Source organism: Trachinotus anak, unplaced genomic scaffold (genome assembly GCF_046630095.1).
Source record: "Trachinotus anak isolate AG129_WGS33_773 ecotype Australia unplaced genomic scaffold, CSIRO_AGI_Tana_v1 ptg000011l, whole genome shotgun sequence".
NCBI classification, from domain to species: Eukaryota; Metazoa; Chordata; class Actinopteri; order Carangiformes; family Carangidae; genus Trachinotus; species Trachinotus anak.
Window position 1 is genome coordinate 30,659,144 of NW_027273862.1, and position 25,002 is coordinate 30,684,145.

At 45.7% G+C, this 25,002-nt stretch overlaps 2 protein-coding genes across 6 annotated transcripts; both read right to left on the bottom strand.

Moving 5' to 3' along the window:
- Positions 1 to 438: 438 nt before the first annotated feature.
- On the bottom strand, positions 439 to 11,376 carry tppp3 (tubulin polymerization-promoting protein family member 3). Of its 2 annotated transcripts, none has more exons than XM_071489886.1 (5): positions 7,464 to 11,376; positions 6,038 to 6,329; positions 3,509 to 3,710; positions 3,107 to 3,260; positions 439 to 1,133 (listed from the first exon to the last, which is right to left on the bottom strand). In XM_071489886.1, the coding sequence occupies exons 2-5, from the start codon at positions 6,126 to 6,128 to the stop codon at positions 972 to 974; spliced, it is 609 nt and encodes a 202-aa protein (XP_071345987.1). In that variant the 5' UTR covers positions 6,129 to 6,329; positions 7,464 to 11,376; the 3' UTR covers positions 439 to 971. The 2 variants fall into 2 exon arrangements, with proteins under 2 accessions (XP_071345987.1, XP_071345986.1); XM_071489885.1 differs by having other exon boundaries at positions 997 to 2,156.
- Positions 11,377 to 11,514: 138 nt separating this feature from the next.
- On the bottom strand, positions 11,515 to 22,581 carry zdhhc1 (zinc finger DHHC-type containing 1). Of its 4 annotated transcripts, none has more exons than XM_071489884.1 (11): positions 21,996 to 22,581; positions 21,047 to 21,266; positions 20,706 to 20,881; positions 19,290 to 19,391; positions 17,795 to 17,919; positions 17,453 to 17,608; positions 17,077 to 17,192; positions 16,895 to 16,983; positions 15,451 to 15,565; positions 15,295 to 15,370; positions 11,515 to 13,595 (listed from the first exon to the last, which is right to left on the bottom strand). In XM_071489884.1, the coding sequence occupies exons 2-11, from the start codon at positions 21,263 to 21,265 to the stop codon at positions 13,075 to 13,077; spliced, it is 1,695 nt and encodes a 564-aa protein (XP_071345985.1). In that variant the 5' UTR covers position 21,266; positions 21,996 to 22,581; the 3' UTR covers positions 11,515 to 13,074. The 4 variants fall into 4 exon arrangements, with proteins under 4 accessions (XP_071345985.1, XP_071345983.1, XP_071345984.1 ...); XM_071489882.1 differs by having other exon boundaries at positions 11,515 to 13,598; XM_071489883.1 differs by having other exon boundaries at positions 21,047 to 21,269.
- Between the last annotated feature and the right edge of the window lie 2,421 nt (positions 22,582 to 25,002).

Consider the following 25,002-nt stretch of genomic DNA (forward strand, 5'->3'; position numbering starts at 1 on the left):
GCTGTTGAGTTAGCACTGCAGGAAACCTGTTTCATACAGGGTTATTTGCTGTGTTTACACTATTTTTTTATGTTGAGGCGGGAAAAGTATGCTGCTCCAACTAAGCCTAAATGAGACGGCGGGCACCTCCGGGGTCCACCTCAAACATGCAGCCTCACCAGTCTGGTTGCCATCATGGACAGGTTCTCAGAGCCCTCTGAGCACGTATGAGTTCCTGTGGTGGATGTCGTGGGCCGTAAAACTATTATGATATTATTTTATTTCGTCAGACTGAGATTCTGACCCCCCAGCACAAAAGCCAGTGATTGCTACAAGGCACTGCAGGGGAACAAGAACCTTCTCAGGAACTCTGAAGCAACTTTACCTACATGTCTTAGTCAGAAAGCAGCATATCAAAGGTTCCTGCAGTGGAAACAGGAGAACAAGGACAGAACAGAACAGTTTTTTGTCTTTATTCGTTTGATAAAGTCATTTCCACTTCCAGTTTCTGTACCTGCATCCACTCCAAACAGAAGGAGCTTCAGACAGACACAAACAGTTTGTGGGACAAGTTTAAAATTATTTTGTTGCAGAGGAAGAACAAGGCTGCAAAAATCACATATTACAAGACAAAGAAAAAATCCCAATATGGCTTCAGTTTTCAGGAAACTGCACATTCTGTTTTAGTTGAATTCAACATGGATCCAAAAGATGCTGCAGATTGAAAACACATGACTGAAAATGGTCTCTCAGAGCTGCATGAGTGAGCTGAGAGAGGCTGTAACAACATTAATCAGAGCACAAACATTACTGAGGTCTGAACCAGCTGGGACTTTTAACAAGAAGAACTTTGCAAACAAATTGAAACCCCACTCAGACAAGGCGAACGTCTCAGGGCGAGGTGTGGATGAAATCCTCACTCTGCCTCTCAGGAACTGAACTCATGATTCTGGATGTTAGCTGAACCCTGGTGAAATGACAGGATCTGGTCTCTAACAGACCTGGATGTTGAGCAGGTCTCTCTGCTGTCCACTGAAAATACACCTCCAGAAATCCTCATCAGAAGCGGAGGTTGCAGACCATGAGAAGGGTCCGTCTGCGGCCTGCAGACCAGGGGGCGTGGCGTGACGGGGTGGGACGTGAGGTATCTGTTTCTGTTTCCATATAGACAAGAACAAATTGGTCAGCTGAGAATTTAATTTAGGATTTTATGCTAATGCTACGACTCAAAACAATATCATTGTCCATGATCAATGAAGGAAATAGTTTATATTGTCATAACTAAGATGCATCTGTCCGTTTTCAAGTCACTTAACCTGATCAGATCCATGGTGGAAAAAAATACACTTAAAAAATGTGTACTATAAGTATATTTTTAATACTATAATAACAATAACTATGATATATCAGATTAATGAAAGTGAAAGACATATGTTCCCAATTTGAGATGAGGACCGGGGGAGCCGGTTTATCTCCTAAGCCACAGCCACCCCATGATTGTGATTGGCCTATTGTGGGTTTGGGGGATGTAACTGGATTGTTACGTCACGCCCCAATCACGCCACGCCACCTGGTCTGAAAACCGCAGCCGGACCATATTGGTCTAAATGGGGCTGTACTGATGGATTTATGAAGACATGCAGCAAAACAGTCTGCCTCGGCGGGGGTGGGGGGCGGCGCTGGTGGGTCAACAGATTGTCTTGTCCACAATGAAGACACATAGTCATGTATCATTGCTTACAGACTGGATCACTCCTGTCATATCCATGTGTTTATAGAGTCTACAGTTCAGACTGGACATGAAGCTCTGTCACTCTGTCCAGTTCTCTCTCTCTCTCTCTCTCTCTCACACACACACACCCCCACACACACACACACACACACACACAGGGTTCAAAGTTCAAGGTTTGATCCAGACTAAGTGCTGTGGAGGAGCTGTACTACTTGTAAGCTCCCAGCAGGTGGAGCTGCCTCCTGCCTGGTTATTTCTCAGCCTTTGTCTTGGTGTCATACGTCCCGGCGTTCTTGTACGCTCCCACATAGCCCGTGTTCTCCACGATCTCCTCCCGGCCCTCCCGACCTCTACCCTTGCCGCTCTCATCGAAGCGCTCTTTGTGTGACCCGGTGTAGCGGGACGTGTCGGTCAGACGGTCCACAGCTGCCGTTTTCGCCACTTTCTGGTGGGAACATAGAAGAAAGGAATGAAATCAACCCAGACCAAAGTCTCACCTGCCTGTGCTGCTGCTGATCTGCCGACAGAAAACAGGTGAGACAAGTACACAGGTGCACTTCTGTCCAGAGACGGAGCAAACTGATGCAGACTGGAGCGATTTCCAGGGCAAGCGTATAGCAAGAAAAGAACACCAAAAAGGTGTTTGTTTCAGTGAGATTACTGGATCCTGTCTGCTGACTGAAGATGATCCAGACTGCCTCACCTCTTGGCTCAGACTCAGATGATTCCATCATCACAATATTAAACCTCTCTGATGAGTTGTTAATGAACGGGCTGAGAGTCTGCCAGCTGCACTTCTGAAATGTGAGAGCAGAGCGAGAGGTGTGTCTGTGGCCTGAAACGTGAAGACGAGCCAGAGGTGACGTGAGACTGAGCTGCTGTTTGTGCTGAATATTAAAGATGAGCAGCAGATCGTCCATCATGTCCCATCAAGTTTAAATGATGATGTCCTGCTGTCTCATCGGCTCGGGACACCAGATCAAACCTCAGTCTACTGTGGATGGGGGACGTGTCCTCCTCACTTTTCCAGTGTCAGCGTGGCGTCCTCTCTAAACTCTGTAAACTAATCAGTACAACAACATTCGTCTTTATGCAGACAATACAGTTTTATATGCCTCTGGCTCTGACTGGTTGTAAATGCAGATAAGAACAAGTGCTCTGCACCCAGTTTTATAAATAAAGCTCCTGATCTCTGCCACAGACTGTGCCCAACCCCACCCAGACCCCACACTCCACTGACTCGTCAACAGTTTCTCCACATTCACTCCCCAAATCAACACCTCCTGACTTCTTCTTCTGTTGTGTTCATGTCATATTATGCAACGTGTACCTTCAGACTGATACTGACTGTACTGCAAACACATGATGGAGGTTTTACGAAAAGCTCCTCCTCACCGTCACCCCGACATTGGTGGGCTCTCTGCCTTCCACCAGTCTGAAGATGGACTGCAGCGCCTCCTGTTTACTCTGACCTTTGAACCTCTTTGGAGCCAACTCCTCCAGCGCTCTCTGAAACTCCTCGTACGTGATGACTCGAGACATCTTCTGTCTGCACACAGACACACAAACACTTACTTCTGCTGTGAAACAGCTGCAGCTAATGACAAGTCACCTGTGGATCCTTTTCATCATGAATCATTTTATAAAATTATATTTATTACTTTTTTCATTTCTATTTTTATTATTATTATCATTAGTCCAACTGTGCAGTATGAAAAAGTGACCAGAGAATACCAATAATCAGAAAATGAAATGGACTCGCCAGGATTGGATGTATTGTTGTGTCACAAGACTCACTTGACTTTGGAGAAGACAATGTCCACGTCGGTGCCGGTGACGTTCTTGCCATCGATGATCTTGCAGTCTTTGCACAGTTTGGCCCAGTTCTTCCCATTCAGCTCCTTCCCCGTGGCCTTCGTGTCTCCATGAATGGCAAACTTCTTGAAAGCCGCCAGGAGCTGCTCCATGTCGTTACTTTCCGCCATGATTGGAAAAATACCTGCAACACAAAACCAAAGTGAAGATTTGTTTTGAAGAAAATCAGTTGCCCACCAACGTAGCGGTCCTCATGTGAGAAGCACTCGTCTCAGCACTCTCACACTGAAGTGGAAGCTCTAAACTCAGGGGCTGTTCTCAGAGAGTCTGAAATCTGAATGAATCTCAAGTTCACGTTACTGAAGTCAGCTTGAACAATAATAACTACAAACTTGTAAAATGATATTCTGTTGAATCACTGTGATGTGCATTATGGCCAGTTGACTTACACCAATATCATATCATATCAGCCTGTTTGGGAACCAACATGACAACTTCAGCTACGAGTCAGTGCTGCGGTGATGTTGGAGCCTTGTGTTGTCTGTATCCGTTCACATGTAGTTAAACTGTCTCATCACCAACAGATGAATCAGCTGAGATCAGCTGTGTCTGCAGTGTATCATGATGTTCAGACTGTTTCACTGTGATACCGAAGGAAACTTAAAAACAGGAGGATTTTGAATGAAGTTCTGCAGCCTCTGTTTTCTCTGATTTCTTCCAGCAAAGGTTTGTGTGTTACTAAACTGAATATGTTGAGCCACACCCAGGCCCTGGTTCACTGCAGGTCTTGTCCTGCCGTGGACCGCTCCCAGGCCATTATGGTTTGTCCACAGAGCTGTCATGACCTCTCTCTCTCTCTTTTTTATTTTTTATCTGTTTGTCAATGGGTTTGGCTTTTGGACCGTTGGGTGGACGTCACCTTCTCTGTTATTGACAGGGAGAATCCTCCTGCAGGTAGACTGGTTGTTCCCTCTGTCTCTAAATACACTTCTCAAATAAGGGTGCAGATCTCTGCTCTTTCTGTCAGACAGCAGCAGCTCCTGTAGAAGCGTGTGTGTGTGTGTGTGTGTGTGTGTGTGTGTGTGTTACACAGGTGTGTAGGTGTCAGATTCCCACAGTCAGGACATTTGGACAGTTGGGGTTGGTAAGTAGGTAAAATGTGTCTATTTAGCCCTTTTCACAAAGTGCTTCACAGATTCACATTAAAAGGTCACAAATACATTTACAAATGGAAAAAAACACTGTACACAATCAAACACACAAAATAAATACATACAATAAACACCAGGCACAAGCAGACGACCCAAACCAAGTTCATTTAGTTTTACCAATTTGCACGGCAGCTAACAGCTAACTGCTTCTCCCCTCTGTCTGCCTGTGTGCTCAGTGTGCAGGTGTGCGTGTGTCTTCTCGACCGGAGAGGTCAACCTATCAATCACCTTTTTTTTAACAGGTTTACCTGCATTTTAAAAAACCCACTCGTACACAGTAGTTTTGCTGTCAAAGAGGTAAAAAAAAAAATTCCAAAGGAAGCCGTCACGGCCTTCCACCATGTTTTGACAGACACAGAACAAACCCACGTTGCTTGCCACGCATGCGTCTGAGTTACTACATTAATCGACCACGGTTATAGTGATCATTAAAATTAAATACTATGGAATACAGACTGTCTGGCATTTTTACCATGATTTAGCATGAAATAAGTAACCATGTCAACATCTAGTGTCAAGACAGTTTAATTAACCTGCGAGCCTCACCAGGTTTGAATGGGAAGAAAAGTTTAGTATCATCTGCAAAGAAACGATATGCAATATGAAATCTGTTTATAATCTGTCCCAAGAGCAGCAAATATAAACAGAATGACGGGGCCCTCGAACTGAGCTCTGTCGGACAGCACAAGTCAGCAGAGAGGATTCAGCTACTGAGAATCCGACCCGACACAATTTGTAACGTCATCAAAATGCAAAATGATGAGTCTCCTTGCAGTAAGATAGGGATGTATGTGTCTGTAAGTGTGTTGGTATGCACCCTGAGTGTCATCACAGTCGCTCAGCTCATTTACAGCCCACCAACACTGAAACACAAACTTAGTGACTGTCCTTAAACACGAACACATGTTGATGCACGGTGACTGTAGATTAAACACGTATATAAAATCCTGTCTGTTTGTTCAGTTTGTCAACAGATGCACACATCTGCATGTGGAGTCATAAAACACTCACAGTGTTTTCTGCAGTGTCATACAACACAACTAATAATTAGCAGCAGTGCTGTCTGTTTGGCTGTGTGTCATTTATCTGCATGCAAAGAATCTGAGCTGCTGCAAACCAGAGTCAGACTCTGGGAATCTGGCTCCCACAGACTGTTTCAACAATTCAAACTAAAACTACATTGGGCATTTTTTTTTCTGTTACTTCTAGTTTCTCTTCAGTTGCAAATTTCCCCACTAATCTTAATTTTAATCTATATTTCTCAACAAAGTCTCCAACATTAAAAGGCACAGTGTCCTACCTGTCTTTCCGCTGTCCTCCTGTGTCTGTCTCCTCTTCTTCACCTCCGTCTCTCCTCTCTCTCTTCTGGCCCTCAGTGGCGGTCGCAGCATTCAAATGAGCTCAAAGTGCTGAGGGCTTGTTATCATCTGTTTATCCCGTCGCCATGACGACATCCTGTCCAACATCAAGGGAGGGCAATAAAACAGAGGGAGGGAGGGAGAGGGAGAGAGAGAGCGAGAGAGGGTGGGAAGGAGGGAGGAGAAGAGGGAGGCTCACAGGGGCAGGGTGTCCATGCAGGCTCCTGTCAGCTCCTGGAGGTGGAGGTCAAAGGTCAGAGGGATAATTTCAGTTCTCCATGACAGGTTTGATAGAAATAAAGCAGTAAAATATGAATAATTGTACATATATACATATTTGCATGTACATGTGCACAAACTGGTTAGAATAAAACACATATATAGCACAAAAGAAGCTGCACACAGTGGTTCCGGGTTAAATAAACCAAGGCGAGGAGGGGGATTTCTGAGCCCACAGGTCGTCTGTCAGCAGGTCACTATGACCCACAGTTAGGTTCTGTTGCTAGGCGACATCTAGTGGTTGTAGCGATGATGACAGGAGCAAAGGGAAAAGTGCGGTGACGTAGTTTATAGAGCGACAAAGTCCACGTCAGGAGGAGGTTGGGGTGGATGGATGAATATGACCCAGGAGAGCGGTGTTCGATTCCCATGTGACAGGAGCAGTTTATGTTGTTTCTATTCTCCATGACTGTTCATTGTTATTATTGTAACCATGACAACAAAGATCGTCTACTGTTGAGGAAGTACTTATTTTAACCCAAATCACCATCTTTTCCTAAACCTAACCAAGACATGACTGTTATTATAGTAACCATGGTGATAAAGGTGAGTACGCTGCTCTTGGTACAGTCCGCATGTTTATTATTGTAACCATGACAACCAAGGTCCAGTACGCCTGCTGATGTAGGGGCATGTTTCTGCAGACGCATTTTTAGGATCGCACTAATAACTGACAGGCTTGTTTTCGCTGACCTCAAATGGTTCAACTTCTCACCTGGCTGCAGTGATGTACAGGTGTACTCCAGTACACTGTGACATCACTGCTGGGTGTGGTCACAGGTATAACCGAGCATACCTGCCATGCTGCTGTGATCAAGTCAGAAACAGACTGAAATTTTAACCAGAGAAAAACTGCTGCTCAGTTTGGAGAACAAACAGTCCCAACTCGTCTCCGTGACGACAGATGAAAACACACACACATACACACACACATACACACACACACACACACACACAGAGTCATAAAGTCAGAGAGAAAACAGTTTGTTTAGTTTCTTAAGTGAAGAACAATGATCCTCAGGGAAGAACAACAGGTCAGTGTGTGTGTGTGTGTGTGTGTGTGTGTGTGTCTCAGCAGCAGGAAGTTACCTCATGTCAGTAGTTGTGTCAACAGGAAGCAGCTGTCAGTGTGGGAGGACTTCAGGATGACATCATGTTGTTGAGGGTGGGGGTCTCTGGGGGAGTGGGACGACCAGGACAGAGTCACATGACTGAAGCTGCTGTTCAGCTGATTTCGCGTCGAGTTAATGTCACAAAGTTTTCAGCGCAGCAGGTCTGAACTGGACTCACACTGTTTCCAGCAAATAGCCACAGCCTCACACTGAGTCAGCAAAGCCCTCACCTCCCCCACCCTCACAAGCTGAATATGATCTACCTGGATCATCCTTTATCTTACCTGTAATTAAGCTCAGCTGTGTGGGCACACATTGTCCATGTGGATCAACACACAAATGTATCCTGAACCTCACAGGCCAGGTCCAGTAGAAGCTGGGGTTGGGTTGCATCTGGTGTAAATGACGAAGAGGTTTGCTGGACGACTGTGTGGGAAAACTTGTGTGGTACTTCTGAGAATCCAGATCATCAACTAATACATTATAAATTTGCAGACAGGATGTACCTAACTCCCAGAAGTTGTCACTCCATGAAGATCATCGCATCTCCCAATTGTGACCACTCAACGCCCTGGGGTGTGGTTAGATTCTACTTAACGATGACTCTTTCATAGATTTGACTCTGCAACGTGCTCCATGGCCTGGTCTCACGGCAGCCAAGAAAACGTTGGCCTTGAGATGGTAACCACCACATTCCCTGACTTGGCGACAGTGGTCCCGGTCCTTCGATGGAGGGGTCCGTGGCCCAAAGGCATGCAGCCAGACTTCACACTCTCCAGCCATGGGATGTGGATTACAGTTTTGTTAAAGAGAGAGCGCAGCGAGACCAACTATAATTTCTTTGTTGGTTCTGTTTTTGGGAGGAGAGATGAGGGGGTAGGGTAAGGGAGGTTGTAAAGGGTAATACAGGGTGTTGATGACTGCTTTTATACGTGCCTGTTCTTTATATGTAACTGTGCACTGTTCTGATGGAAGAAAAGCTGAAAGATTAAGCTACAAGTGGGCCATCAAACCATTGCACACCCCTCCACTTAATGAGGCCAACAGTGTTTACCAGAGCATGGAGATTTCATTTACTTCAAATGATGATTACTTCCTGTTTTCAGTGAGTGGCGCTATGACTATGAGGTCATATTCATATGCAGATGTCTTCAGTGTGACTGTGGTGAAATTTGAAACAGATCGGATGGCATATGTTCCTGCTTCATGGCGGAACATCCAAAATTGGCCACACCGCCACACCCAAGGCCGTTCAAAGAAAACTTTGCACTTCAGTGTCGTCACACCGACCAAACGTGATGTTGTTCTGGTTCATTCTTCAGGAGGAGTTTTTTAAAGTACAATGTCTGTAAATGGCAAAAACGCCCCTAAATTGCAGAGTAAATTCAAAATGGCTGACTTCCTGTTGGCTTTTGGGTACGGGTGCAGGAGGCTTTTTTTGTAGGTCCTGGTATATCATGTCTACAAACCAAATTTCATATGTCGGTAGGTGAAACGGAGGGCATGTAGTCATTCGTTGACATTTTCTAGGGGGCGCTATCAAGCCATTTTTCCACACCCACGTGCAAAATCCCAAAAAACACGTATATTTCCCCAAGGCCTAACGCAAAGTGTCATGAGTTTTTGAGCATGTTTAGGCCTCAATCAGGAGAAAAATAGTAACAAACAGAGAAATTCCAAGAAGGTCATCACACGTTAACTGCAGAGACGCAAACGGTGCAGCACTACGAAGACCGTTCACGTATCCAGGTTGTGTTCAAGGTCTGATGGAGCAATTTCTATTTCTATCAATCATATTGATACATTGGGGATTGATTCACCCACCCCTAGTAAACGCATGCAAACCTGCAGTGGAAGAGCCGAGCTGTAAATATATTGATTAGCCTAAAGAATAAAGAACTCCCTTCAGAGACCAGAAGAACCAGGAGTCCTGCAGCAGATGGTCTGGCCCACACAGAGTCCTGGTCTCAGCATCATGGAGTCAGTCTGGGATCACATGACAAGACAGAGACAGAAGAACTGAGGTTGGTTCTCCAACCTACCTGCTGAGAACCTGAAGAACTGTACCGAGGAGAACTGGAGCTGGATTAAAGGCAAAGGGGGGTCACAGCAAATACTGATCTGATTCAGGTTTTTATGGGTGAAGTTCACTGAGAAAAACTGTTAATGGTTTTATTTTTGAAAACATCTCGACTTCAGTACAGTTCAGCTGCTCAGTGGAAACCAGGCTGAGGCTATGTGTGTATGTGTGTGTGTGGATTACTGTATTACTCATGTTGTGGGGACATAACACAATAACACTTCCTCCTGGGAGCTAAAACCAAGGTGAGGACCTGGTCTAAGGTCAGAGTGAATCTCCAGGAAACAAATGTAATGTTGGTGTAATGTCCTCTGAAGTGATGGAAACAACTGTGAGAGAGAGAGAGAGAGAGGGAGGGAGGGACATACTTCTCGTTGCCGCTCCTTTTGATTGAAGTTGTTATGATGTTGTCGTGGCTAGTTGCCGCAGCAACCCCACCTCACATCGTGATGGGATGATGACATACAACAACAAACACACACACACACACACAAACAGATGTTATCAGCCTGTCAAAATAAAAGCCTTAGCTGCTCCTGATCCCTGATGATGAATCTGATTTATTAGGTTTAATTTGACTTCACATGTTGCAGCACAGAGCTCGTCCCAGTGTTGGTGATGTCAGCATGTGTGGGCTAAGAGGAAATGATTTGTTAACTGTAACACTAATGAGCTAATGATCCGTCAGGACTCCACATGGTTTTAATTGAGCTGCTCCTGATGATGGAAACAGCTGAGGGGACAAACCAGGTCTCTACCAAACTGAGGGACCTTCATCAGTCTCACTGTGTCACAATGAACACAGACACTCAAGTTTACTCTGACTTAGTCCCACACACACCGTCCCGCTACCACAAATACTACAGCACAGTGTTCACTGTGGTTTAATGTGGATTAATCCGCTGCTGAAAATAGTCCCCAACAGATGCCCTGTTTCTGCTGTTTGATTTAAAAAACTACAGTGAGCAGCTGTTTCAGTAAATTACTGAGACGTTTTAAAATGAAAGTATGTATCTGAAGGTATTTTCTGCAATTGTCAACAGAAGAAGATTGGACCGTTCATCTTAAAGTCTCCTTACTGGTGATGTTATTTCAGAGGGGACGTGTCCAACAGTAAGTCTCCTGATTACTATCAAAGCTTCAGGAATAAGTTCATCTTATGCATCTTGAGCTGTTCCTGCCAATACGAATCAAAGCTTGTTTTTTCTAACTCTGGACTCATTTTTATAGTTTTGTTCATCATTTGTATCAGTGATATTTACACTGTACTCACCAAGTTCATATGAGACTGAGGTGACGTCACAAACAGGAGAATGATCTGAAAACTGGGACTGAAAACATGCCGATCCTTCAGAGTCCTGTAGACCTCTGGAGCCTGAGATCAGGGTTTCTCCAGGTGTCTTTGGGCTTCAGGCTGGTTTTCATGCATCTGCCTCACTTGTACTGCGATAGATAAACACAGTAACGTGTGCTTCACGGAGCTTGTGAACTACAGACAATCGGATGAAAATCGCCCAACTACTGACCAATCAGATCAGTGGAAACATTAATCACTCATATAGGTCCCTGACAGGGGCAAAAGAGTTTACAATAAATACTGGAAATATAAACTGAAACCTCTGATGACTTTTATTAAAATGATCCACAGTGTTAAATATTTCCCAGGATTATAAAGGCAGCGTTCAGTGAGCAATCTTCTCTCCTCTGACTTTACTTTTTATCTGCATCACATGTTCAGAAGCGTTTGTTCATCGTCACAGAAATATTCACTCTGTGATAAAGACCTATATTACTTGCCTTACTTAAATATTTGGAAATCATTTACGCAGCTTCTTCCAGTTGTGTGTTCCTGTTGTTTATATTTCACTGTGTTGAATATCTGCTGCTGGGAGAATTGTCCTGCAGGTATCAGCACCTGAAAACTGGAAAAAAAGAGGAGTGAACCAGGTGAAGTTTTCATCGTTTATTGTTAAACAGGTAAAATCAGTTGACAGGTGAAAAAAAATCACAAGCATCTCAGGGGAGACTTCAGCTGAAGCATCCTGACACAGACAGCACTCAGGTAAAGCCTCTTCTCTTCTCTTTCCCTCTGAGAGTCACATGTTCAGACCAAGCATCAACCTCCAGGTGTGATGAAGCTAAAAGCTGCAGACTAAAATTATGGAGAACTGAGGGCGTGGCCTCTTTGAGTGACAGGTGGGTGAGCCAATGCTTGCTGCAAACCAGCATGCACCAAAGTCTCGACTCCACACACAAGCCCCACCTCTTTGCTGGTTTTCTGATTAGCTGGGAGTTAGGGGGCGGAGTCAGGCTCTGCCAAGATGGTGACGGTGGAGCAGCTCACTCTGAGCTTCAGAAAGCTGAGGGTAACGTCACAGAGGCTCAACCCACATTTATTTACAATCTGTGGTTCAGACTGGTCCCACTCAGCTGTTTAGCTTTGTTTAGCATAAAGATTTTAATGAACTACTCAGCGTCCAGGCGTCAGCCCTGTCAGGGAGAAAGAGAAGAACAGGGTATCTGATTGGCTGAAAAGTGCAATAGAAGTAAAACACAGTAAAAAAAAAAAAAATGTAAATAAAAATATCTATAAATAAAAAAAGTTCTAGTGATTCTGTTTGGTGAAAAAACATATTGGTGTCATGATTGTTTTTAACTTAATGATTTAGTTAAATTTATTGGTTTGTTTCTACATTTCACGATAAACTGGTTTTTACTTCACATTGTATTTATTTAATATTGGTCCCTGTGGCCCTCCACAGGTCTGAACAGGGGGTGTTAGCATTAGTATCTTGTGTGCTTCAGGTATCACTGCAGCTGACATGTGAGAACAGGAAGTGATGTCAGCTCTCTACACACCCCTCTGTCCCTCTGGTCTTCAGTTACCATGGAGACCAGGAGACGCAGCAGAGGAGCTGCTAACTAGGAAACTGTGAAAACAACAGGGAGCAACAACGTCCCGTGGGATTAGGGGTGGGGTTGGGGGGTGGGGGGACGTTTATGTTTACATGACGTCGACGAGAAACAAACACCCACAAACACACTGAACAGCTTCTCACTGATGTTGTTCAGATGTACACATCAGGTGACAAACGTCCAGTCAGAGCAGAAGGTCCTTCAGGTATAAAGATTGTGCACAGACAGGATCTCTACTTTGGCATTCAGAATGAAAAAGTCCAGTCAAAACCAATAAATAGGGCGGCCTGGTAGTCGAGTGGTTAGGGCGCGTACCATGTTGACCACAAGATGCTCTTAGCAGGCAGTCACCGGTTCGACACCTGACCGGTCCGACTCTTTCCTGCAGGTCATTCCCCTCTCTCTACCCCCTTTCCTGTCAGCCTCCACTAAGCTATAATAAAGGCATAAAAAGCCCAAAAAAATAATAAAAAAAAAAAAACAATAAATAGTCAGAGATACAAAAACCCATCAAAATCTAACTGAGTTAGATAAAGACTTGTGCGTTTCTGCAGAGTGCAGGTGACTGTAGAAAGATTAAAGTCTGCTCAGGTTATCGCTCCATCCACGAGGCTCCACCTGAGCCCAGCGATGCACGAGACCCAGGTCTGGAGCTGGGTCTGGAGCTGGGTCTTGAACCAGTCTGCCTCCTTCCCAGACCAAGGCCTTCCTCCCGGGGCTCAGACACCTCTCCACTGGCCCGGCTCACAAACACAGAGGGAGGCTGAATGGAGGCCATCTCAAACCTCAGCTCCGCTGCACTCTTATTTGCACGGGCAGAGGAAGACTTCCTCTTAGTCCTGGGCTGGGGGGAGGGCAGGGGGAATGCTGGGATGGCTCTGTGTGAAGATGTGGAGGCGTCCGTGGCAGCAGCAGAGGACGAGGAGCCCAATTTGGCCAACGCCACCGGGATCTCCTCCAGAGACTCTGCAGAGTCCGAGTGGTACTCAGCGGGAGGGGCAGCGGCCTGGACAGGTCCCGAGGTGAGGGCCAGGGGAGGGAGGGAGGCCCTCAGAGGGAACGCTGGGAAAGGAAGTCGCTGACCCAGGGACACAGAGGACAGACTGCTGGGCTCTGCTGAAGGACAATAATCAGGAGAAATCATTGTTTATAAAGGAGCCACTCATTTTATGCAACATGCGAGGAGTTAGGCACAGACGTCTGACATTAAAATGAATAACTTCATGGTGGAGGTTCCTGAAGACAACTCCATGTTCTGCCAAAACCCCCAGTCCCTCCCAGTCTGAGACCAGGTCCCTGGGCCTGGTCAGACCTGTGTGAACTGGATGTGCAAAGAGTGGGTGACAGCAAATCAGATTCCACCTCTGTTGTGTGTTTACAAGTCAACGCTCTGAAACACAGGGATGTTGACTTGAAGATTTGAAGATCACCTCTACAGTCGCACATGGATCCACTCTCAGGCCCCTTTTGTTCAACCTGTACATGTTTCCTCTTGGCCAGATCTTCCATGAGCACAGGTTGGTTTATCACAGCTATGCAGACGACACCCAGATTTATTTAGCTCTTTCACCAAATAATTTTGGTCCCATTGAATCTTTGTGTCTGTGCCTTGATAAAGTGCAACAAAACTTCCTTCAGTTAAATAAAGAAAAGACTGAGACAGACTGAAAAGCTTCAACTTAGTGCCTTGAGCATTAAAGACTTCAACCCATGTTAAAAATCTCAGTGTAATCATGGATGGGGACCTTAGTCAAAGCTGTAGCTAAATCTGCATTTTTGCATCTTTGTGACTTTGTGTCTAACCAAGACTTAGAGAAGCTTATTCAAGCCTTTATATCCTCCAGAGTTGATTAATACAACACTCTCCTCACTTGTTTACCAGATAAGACCATTAGACAGCTACAGCTTATCAGACACTGATGCTCAAGTTCTGACTAGAACTGAGAACAGAGAGCACATTACTACAGTTCTCAGCTCTTCGCATTGATTCCAGTCAGATACAGAACTGAATTCAAAGTTTCACTTATTGTCTCCAAGTCACTAAATGAGCTGGCCTCTAAATATATTTCTGAAATGTTGGATGTATATGAGCCTGGTTGGTCTCTAAGATCCTCAGGAGCCTGGAGGAACCAGCCCCCTGCTGGAACCAGCTCACAGTGGACCAGATCAAATCTGCCCCAACCTTTAAAAAGAAGCTCCACTGCCTTCGTTTAATCTTTTAATCTTCAATTAGATAGTATTTATTTCTATTTCTACTATCTGTATTTTTAGACTGTTTTCTTATTGTGCTTTTTATGCTTCTTTTATTTCTGTAGAGCATAGTGAATGACCTCTTTGTATGAGCTATATAAATACATTTGCCTCGCCTCTCACAGATGCTCTGAGCAGCAGTGATCAAGATTTAACTTTACATTCTGAGACCTGACTGAATATTATAGAAAATGTTTATGAGGAGGGGACGAGACTGGAGATGAGTAGAGTGTCATCAGCGTACAGAGAAACGTGGTGCCCAAGGCGACAGGAGAGGGAGGGGGAGGAGAAAATCCTCTTAAACAGCTGAAGATGCTGCTACTTACTGAGATATTAAAAGTCTATCTGATTTAATATCAGAGAAAATATTTGTTTTATTTATTCTAGCTGATTTGATTTTCCTTTGCTTCCTGTTTCTAAACTGTGACTCAGTGTAACCAGCTGCTGTCACACAGTTTGTGTGGCATCATCATGAATCTCACATCGCACACAAGTGAACCAGGGGTGATGATGTGGTTGTGTGGTGCACTCCTCTGAAGTGTGTGTGTGTGTGTGTGTGTACCTGGAGGCGGAGCTGCACTCGGACAGTGCTCTCTGGTCACCTCTGCTGGAACTTTATGGACTTTCTTCCTCTTTTTCTGTTAAAGCGCAAAAACATATGATACATATACATACATCTTCAGCCTCACTGAGTCTGTGTGTGTGTGTGTGTGGTCACCTGTGTGCGTCGGTGTGTTTGTGCTACTGCTTTCAGCTCTGTAGAGATGGTGGGCGGAGCTTCTTCCTCCACGACAGGACTGGACACATTCCTCACTCTGCCGTTAGCCAGGAACCTGACACACACACACACACACACACACACACACACACACACACACACACACACACACACACACACACACTGAGGTTACCACCCTGACCAGCTGATTGAGGCAGTCTGAAAGCAGAAGTGTAAGTTAGGGGCCCGGGGCCCTGTGCAGGAATTAAAATCAGGTGTCAGGTGTTGACTGTATAAAACTACAGTTCCTTTTGTGGGGGGGCATTTCACTCACTCACTCACTCTCTCATTCACTCACTCCGATACAGTGACACACAGACTGTGTGTGTCTCCCGAAGGGTTGTGAGTCAGTCCCAGGCAGATTTGTGTTGCCAGCCTGGGGAGTCATATGTGGCTGTGGAAGAGGAGTGACACACAGTTTTCATGTCAAAGTGGCGAAACGTTGAGAATCAACACACAACGCACCATCACACATTTTCTGATGTGTGTCCATCAACACTGTCGCAGTCTGCAGAGTAAGAACACAGTTACATACAGACTCTTGTTGTCAGTGTGATGTTGGAAATCAGCACTGATCTCCTGATTTCAATTGTTTTGATTCACAAAGCCCAGAATGATTTTATTTATTATTTATTTATTTTACTTCATTTTTTCTTAAAAGAACTTTTGACCAACATTCACAAAAAACTGCAGTTATTGGGGGAATCCATGTTTTTATGCAGCAGCAATTTTCTGGTACATCAGGGAGCACAAGGTGATCAACATTCACCAGGTGGTTTACCTGCTATGACCGTGATGACAGTGAACTACACCTCATTCAGAAACTCTTACAGCTTGTCTGTCTTTGTCTCTTTGCGGCTGGGACACGTCCTCGCCCTCTCTCCACTCTCCTGTTGTACTGGTTGCTGTGAAGGCTGCAGTATAAATAAAGTTTCCTCCGTCACTGGCAGCAGAGGAGGTTCAGGGCAAACCGCCACGGTGAGTGGAGTTATTTATGAAGACCTTCTGTTAGACTAATACACACAGCTCCCTCCTCCCACAGCTCAACCACACACAATACACACTTTGTTTGCTTCCTGGAAGTCCCAGCCAAAGAATTTCATTTTGTACACGTTGTTTACTGCAAAGAAAACGGTCTCCACGGCGACTGAGGTCCAGCCTAACTGTTATGAAATGACTGTTAGCGGCTGTTTACTGAGACATGTCAGGACCCGGTCAGTCAGCCTCAGCCAATCACAGCAGGCCGTGGGCTGAACCTGGACCTCTGCTGTTTAACCCACCAACAGCAGGGTCTGCGAGGATCTGGATTTAATGCAGCTTTAATGAGGTGCATTACCAGGATCAGACCATCAGAACCAGAAAAGGAGGGGGCCGAAAGACTCACTCTGCCTCCCCCCGCACAGACACAGTGGTAGGTTCCTCCACATCCAGCTGAGGGTTGGTGTAGCCCAGAGTCCCTGAGTAGTTCATATCCTGAGCAGGGACAGCAGAGGACAGACACTCAGGCCCAGGAATTAATACCCCCACCCCCATCCACAGCCACACCCCCACCCCCACCAGTGTTACCTTGACGACTGAGGGAGCCGCTGTCTCTTTCACTGGTCCTGGTTTCCCTGAGTTTCTGTTGTCCTGACGGTGACGCTGCCGCACAATGTACTCATAGGTGCTGAGTCGGTTCCATACTGCACACACACACACACACACACACACACACACACACACACACACACACACACACACACACACACACAGACAGACAGACAGACAGACAGACAGACAGACAGACAGACAGACAGACACACACACACACAGACACACACACACTGGTGGTTATCATGTGAACAACTTCCTGTTACTGCATTCATTTACTATTGTTACATTAGATGACGCAGACAGGTAAACAGACAGGTGAGCACGTGTATGTGTGTGTGTTGGGTTGTACTCAGGTAGATGTGGAAGCAGAGCAGGTGACAGAGAAGCACTGATGACAGCAGACCCAGAGCGATGGTGACAGCAGCCAGACCAGGAATCACAGCTGCTGCTGATCTGACCGGAGCCACGGGAAGGAAGACGAACCACACACCTGTCTCGTTCCTCACTGCAGGACACACACAGGTGACAGGTGAGCTCGGCTGAAAGGAACCCTGGAAGCAGCTCATCAGGACTCTCAGCCCTCTCCGAATCAGTCAAATCAAATCAAACAGATTACGTGTCAGTTCAAACTTTCTCAAAAAGTGGGAGCCACAGTCAGGTCAGAGGCCAGAGGTCAGAGGTCAGAACTCACCCAAGAAGTGTTTGTCAGTGCGGAGTTTGGATGGGTCCAGAAAGAACTCAATGAAGACGTAGGAGGTGACAACCAGAACCAGACAGACACCCAACAGAGCCGAGACCACGCTGTGGAGGAACAACCTGCGGGACACGGAACACACACACACTCGGTACACATTCAATACACACTCAGTACACACACTGGGTACACACTCAGTACACACACTGGGTACACACACTCTCAGTACACACACTCAGTACACACACTGGGTACACACACTCTCAGTACACACACTCAGTACACACACTGGGTACACACACTCTCAGTACACACACTCAGTACACACACTCAGTACACACACTCTCAGTACACACACTCAGTACACACACTCAGTACACACACTCAGTACACACACTGGGTACACACTCAGTACACACTCAGTACACACACTCAGTACACACTCAGTACACACTCAGTACACACTCAGTACACACACTCAGTACACACACTCAGTACACACACTCAGTACACACTCAGTACACACTCAGTACACACACTGGGTACACACACACTCAGTACACACACTCAGTACACACACTGGGTACACACTCTCAGTACACACACACACACACAGTACACACACTCGTTCAGTACACACACACACACACACACACACACACACACACACACACACACACACACACACACACACACACACACACACAGTACACACACTGGGTACACACACTGGGTACACACACTGGGTACACACACTCGTTCAGTACACACACACAGTACAAACACTCAGTACACACACTGGGTACACACTCAGTACACACACACACTCAGTACACACACTGGGTACACACTCAGAACACACACTCAGTACACACACACACACACACACACACACACACACACTCAGTACACACACTCAGTACACACACTCATTCAGTACACACAGACACACTCAGTACACACACTGGGTACACACACTCAGTACACACACTCAGAACACACACACACACACACACTCAGAACACACTCAGTACACACTCAGTACACAGTCCTGCTGTGGTCTCTGAGGGCGGAGCGGTGCCTTTACTGTCTGAGGAGTCTGTGTCTGGCTCTCTGGGTTCCCTGCTTCACTGAGTCTAACACTGAAACTATCATATATCATGTTTTATATTAGATATTTAGTGCCATGAAATCTTTGTCTGTTTGTTTGAAGCTGGGAACAACTAAGTGAGTTATAACATTATCTATTTGTAAACTCTTTTGTCCCTGTCAGGATCCTGTAGGAATGTGAGCCAGCTTCCTGAAACCTGTGATCCAGAATCCAGAATAAAACACTGATCTGAGCTCTGTCCTCGGGGATGATACGACAGCGTGCAGGTCCAAACCGTGTTTATGTTCATGTGGATGCAGAGCAGATCACTAAAGAACTGGACTCACAGCAATAATAATGTTTAATATGTGGATAACACAGAACAACAGACAGACCACTCACTTGTAGTTTCTGCTGCCCACACAGTTGTTAAGCCACCGACAGTGATGGTCAAAGTTGGCGACGCACTTGTTACAAGCGCTGCAGTGCTTTGACTTTGGTCCCCTGAAACAACACAAGACACACTGTGCGATCAGCACATACACAGAATGACGATGAGGTGCTCAAACACACACGTCTTAAACTGTGCCAGTGAAGCAGGTCACACCTCAGCATGTATGTATCGTTGTATTTCATTTATTAACAGTGATACAGTGAGCCTAACGGCAGCAGAGGCTCATGGGTAGGGCAGTATTCAGGACTCTCCCGGATAACGTGAGCAGACTACAGGTTTGGTGTGTATTGCCTCCTCTGACCCAGTTCTCGGAGGCCTTCCGGGAGAAACCAGCCCGCTGACCTGTTTTTCTGAGGCTTTCCTGCAGCTCAGGATCAGAACATTTCACATCAGACCTCCTGCCTTCACTGAGTACTTTCATTATTTACACCGTGTTGAGGAACTGTGCTGCATTAAACGTGTAGATCATGTAGGAGTCTCAGCTCTCAGCTAGAGAGACTATACTAGGTCTGACAATAAAAAAAACAAAATCAGGACATCTGTCCCTCACAAAGACCCCCCTCAACTATGAATTCAGACAACTGTCACTGGATCAGTGTGATGCTGAAGGAAACTTAAAAACAGGGGAATTCTGAATGGAGTAGTGCAGCCTCTGTTTCTCTGGTTTCTAAGTGGATTTCTGGAGCTTTATTCTCGATATCACAGAGATTTTGTGCACTAAAATTCACCAACAACAATCATCTTAACAGAGCTGAGCTTCTGGGCTGGTTGCTCAGTAACAGTTACTGTGAACAGCAGAGAGCTGCAGCCTGCAGAGACACTGTCCTCTACTGAGACATGACGTCTGTCGAACAATGTATCTCCATTAAGTCTGGTGCCTTTTGTCTGAACAACAAAACCCAAAGATATTTGGTTTAGTGTCATGTACACAGAAAAGCATCTAATCCTCTCATCTGAGAAGCAGGAAACCAGTAAATATTCGAGATTTGTTTAAAAAAAACTATGCATCATTGATAGAGTGATCTTTGCAGCTCGAATCTCCATCTACCAAAAATGTGCAAAAACCAGGTATAAAATTATCTGAATGATCAGATTTGATCAGTTAGATCTAAGACCTTTGTGATGCTGAATTGCAACGATTTCGAGGTTTCAGTGAGTGACATGCCCGTGTAGTTAAGTTTCCAGTGTGACATATCAAATCTGTCTGAATGTTGGGGGAGTGTGTGTAAAATGAGGCAGACAAGCAGATTATTGCCATCTGATTGAAAAGACCTGCAAAACGTCTGTAACTTTAAATCAGTGTGGGTGTCAACTGTCGGACAGCTCTGTGAGGTTTGGATGTTGGGTGTGCGTCTGTCACTCACACGTCGACCTGGCAGAGGTAGCAGTGGCAGTTCTCGATGACGTGCGCATGTTTGGAGCGGTCGAACACGGGGACCGGACCTTTGTCGGTCTTCGTTCTGACGTTGTAGTCGGCCGGGTCGATGGACACGGCCATCACATGGACGCACAGGTGACAGACGAACATGATGCCCGTACACTGACACACAGATCAGGACTCACACACACAAATGCTGGAAGTTCACAGTGCAGCTGCATACAAAACATCCTAACATCTCTGATAATGAGGTGATTACTAGAAAAAGCTCTAACTTCCGCCCTGGTGCTCCATCTCAGTGACTGTGTACATGCAGGCTAAGGATACGATGTAGCCTGCAGGGATCCAGTGTGCGGGCAGCAGGGGGACGAACACGCCGAAGCCGGTGACTGCAAAGTAGACGTACAGCAGCCAGGCGAGCAGCTGGAAGGGATGAGGCGGCCAGCTCCAGCCGTTGGTCCGAGAGCAGAGCGGCACGTCGGCTCGGTGTGGGCCGTCCTCACCGGCCGGTGCCGTGCGGTTCGGGTTCCTACTGCACGCATCCATCCTGCTGACAGATTCAGCATCAGAGGTCATGTCTACTCTTTGTGTTCATCACATTATCACACAATCATGGTGTCACCCAACAACAACAGGATGTTCACCGTTCACACAGAGGAATTCATGTTTAACAACAGCAGTGTACTAATTGATCTATCAACTGGAAATGTATCTGCAAGTATTCCGATACACGATTAATCCTTTCGTTTATTCCTCATTAGGGCTTCAATTGATGCTTATTTCAATTATCAATTAACCAGTTTCTCAGAGTTTTTAAGTGACATCTTCAAACATCTTGTTTTGTGCAATGTCTAAAACCCAAAGATACTCCGTTTATTGTGACATACAAAAGGGAAAACCAGCAAATATGACACGCTGGAAAGCTTGATTTAAAATTTACTTTTAAACAAATAATTAGTTGTCAGAATAGTTTGTTTTAATCAAGGAAATGAGTAATCTATAAAGAATATAATCTCTAGTTGCAGTGCTGTGACAGACATGTTCATTTTATAGATCAAATGATTAATTGGATTTTCTTCTATTTAACTGTAGTTAAATAGAAGAAAAATACTAATTACTAATTACTAATTGAGTAATCGATTAATTCATAATGTGAATCAGTCTAATAGTCCACATGAAATAGTGTTTAATAATATTTTATCTCATATCTACATGTTTCACAGGACGAAAGCACAGGTGTGATTCCTGAAACAGCCAGGTATGAGAGGCAGCTCACCTGGTTAGCGCGGGTTAACGGCCCCTGCACTCCGCTGCATTTCATCCCAGAGTCCGGGCCTGACCGGCGGCGTGCAGCTCCGCCGTGCCCCGGCCTGACAGCACCGGGCTGCTGCTGTGGGGAATAAGCTCGGCTCGACTCGACAACCAGGGTCCGTCCAGAGAGCCACAGCCCCGGGGCAGACCGTCCTAGTCCAGCTGTTAACTCACATCCATCCTGGCTGCAGACACCGTGGAGCTAGCTCCCTGCTGACCGAGCACATTTACACTTTTACCGGCTAATATTTGGGTAATGCGCCGGTCTAGTGACTGGTTAGCGGGCTAGCCACCACAGTCAGCACTAGCCTCGTCAGCCGGACACCTCTGCTGCCATGCGAGCTACCGAGCGCCAGCAGACGGTGAAGCGGTGGCCCCGGGCCGTGGCTCAAACACCGCGCCTTACGGTTTCCTTCTTAACAGAGGATCCTTTTAAATATTTAACGGAGTCGACTGTCCACAGACGAGCCTGTTAGCCTGTTAGCCTGTTAGCCTGTTAGCCTGTTAGCCTAGCTGCTGCTGTTTTCGCCCACCGTCTCCCAGCCCTGTACGCCGTTTCCCTGGTAACGCTCCAGGTCCGCTGTTATTGGTCGTCGGAGCAGACCCCGCCCCCGCGCCTGCGATAAATACAAACTGATCCGAGAGCAGCCTTCAGACTGCGGCAGCGGCGTGAGCGCCGTGTGTCCGGCAGGGGGCAGCAGAGCCACGACCAGCGGCGGTGAACCGACCTGAAACAAACACCAGAGGCTCAAGGTTCCGTGTGCTGACATGGTACATCCGCGGCTGATGGGCTGTTAGTTTTGATAGGAACAAGTAAAGGCCACATGGCGCAGCATTCATACCAATGTGCAATGAACTAAAGGTTGCAGACAAACAATGAGATAAACACAATGTGAGAATAAAACAAAATAAAGCTGTTTTTTCACTAAAGGAAACTTTACATGACCTGGACTAACCAGGTTTCATTAGGTCCCATGGAGAAGAGGACAGTGGAGAGAGCCCGTCAGTTTTCTGAGACAGTCCTGCAGAGGTCCTCGGACCTTCTGGATTCGCCTGGAGGATCCTATTGGAGGGTGGAGTTTGTGCTGGCGATGAACTGAATTATATTTTACAGAGCAGTGTTCCTATCATTTTGTCCTCCCCACTTACATCAGCGAGCGAAGGCCAAGTCTTAGAAACACATCTCTGTTTGGTGCCTTGAAAACGTGTAGACTGACATGATATTTCTATTTAATGAGTCACATTTGTATGTAGCACATGAGTGGATTTATGACAAAATTTAGAATTTAGTATGTATTGTTTTGTTTTTTTTAACATTTATTAGTATTAACTGCATTAGTTATCGACCTGCAGATGGAAATAAACTCATAGCGGCTTCAGAACATCTCTTCTCTTTGCGGGACACTATATAACACTCTATGATATACATTATATAACCCTCATACAGTCTGTAATAACAGACTGTGAATGTCTGACTAACAGCACAGATGTGAGGACTTTACAGGTGATGTCAAACGGGAAATACATTTACTGGAAATAAAGAAACAGACGAGGTTTATTTATTGTACCTTCCCCTCCCTGAGGGAATTAAAGCAGCCTGAAGTGAAGTATGTCTGAACTTCAGAGTCTGAAGTTGTAAATCAGCGCTCAGTGTGTGTGTGTGTGTGTTTTCCTTACAACCTTTTGTACTTGTAATGTTTTAGATTGTGAGGTGTTTTAGAAAGTACTTTTATAGACTGAAAATGAAGCACTGTTCTGTGTGTGTGTGCACTGTGCTGATGAGTTAAGTAATGGTGGGTGCGCTCATACATCCACACTGATGAGAGGCTGTTTCTTGTTTCAGGTTGTGTATTCATGATCTGTCACTTTCAGCTGATTGTGTAACTTCTTAGTCACAAGCAGCGTCTACGATAATCAGGCCTCTGATGATGAAATATCATCAGTCATGAAGCTGATAAGATTTCATCACCTTCTTCTAACCACGTTCAGTTTTTGGTTCCTCTGCTTCTGCTGTGACCATGTTGAGCAGTAAGGAGCCCTTTGATGAGTCCTCACTTGGACAGTTCAGGGACAACACGTGGAACTTTTTAAGGAGGAATCATTCCTGTGGTCATTGACGACCTGCTGCTTGTTGTGTTATGAGGCTTTTATTGTGTCGTTGTTTGTGTGTATCTTATTATGGAGATGTTATCTGCAGTAAATCCGGTTTCTGCTCCACTGCAGCCTGGGACATGTTTTATGAGCTGATTTTCCTTTGTCTGAATACTTCTCAGAAGCCAGGGACCAGATGTAAAAATGACCCACACATACACAAACCACCCACACACACTCACTCACACTCACACACACACTGATCTCCACATGAACTGGTTTCTCAAAGAATAATGAGTCACCTCACACAGACCTCACACCAGCCAACACACACACACATCTGCAGGTGAAATGTAATCAGGTAAGAGATGTGACCTCAGACTAAAACACTGTTTATTCAGTTGTTTGTGATGGGGCCACATCCAGGCCCCTCGGGGGATTTTCTGGGGGGCACCGTGAGAGTAAGGGGGTCTGGAGTTGTTGCTATGAGCTGTCATGGTCCTTGTATAACCAAAGGGAGAATTGGGTCTGTACACTATTCTTGGCCAAAAGTCAAACACGTATCTGGTGCATGTTGGCCTCCACTATGGTTGTCCCTTGTCACCAGTCCTGCCAGGATTTCAAGATGCAGCCAGGATGAGGAGTCTGTCCGGTTTGGGAGCCTCAGAATTCCCTCCATGCTATTTGCAGATGATGTGGTTCTGTTGGCTGTGTTAGACCTTCAACATGCACTGTGGCAGATTTGCAGCCATGTGTGAAGTGGTTGGGATGAGGGTCAGCACCTTCCAGTCTGAGGTCATGGTTCTCTGCCGGAAAACAATGGATTGCTCCCTTTAGGTTGGGATGGAGTTTCTGCCCCAAATGAAGGAGTTTAAGTGTCT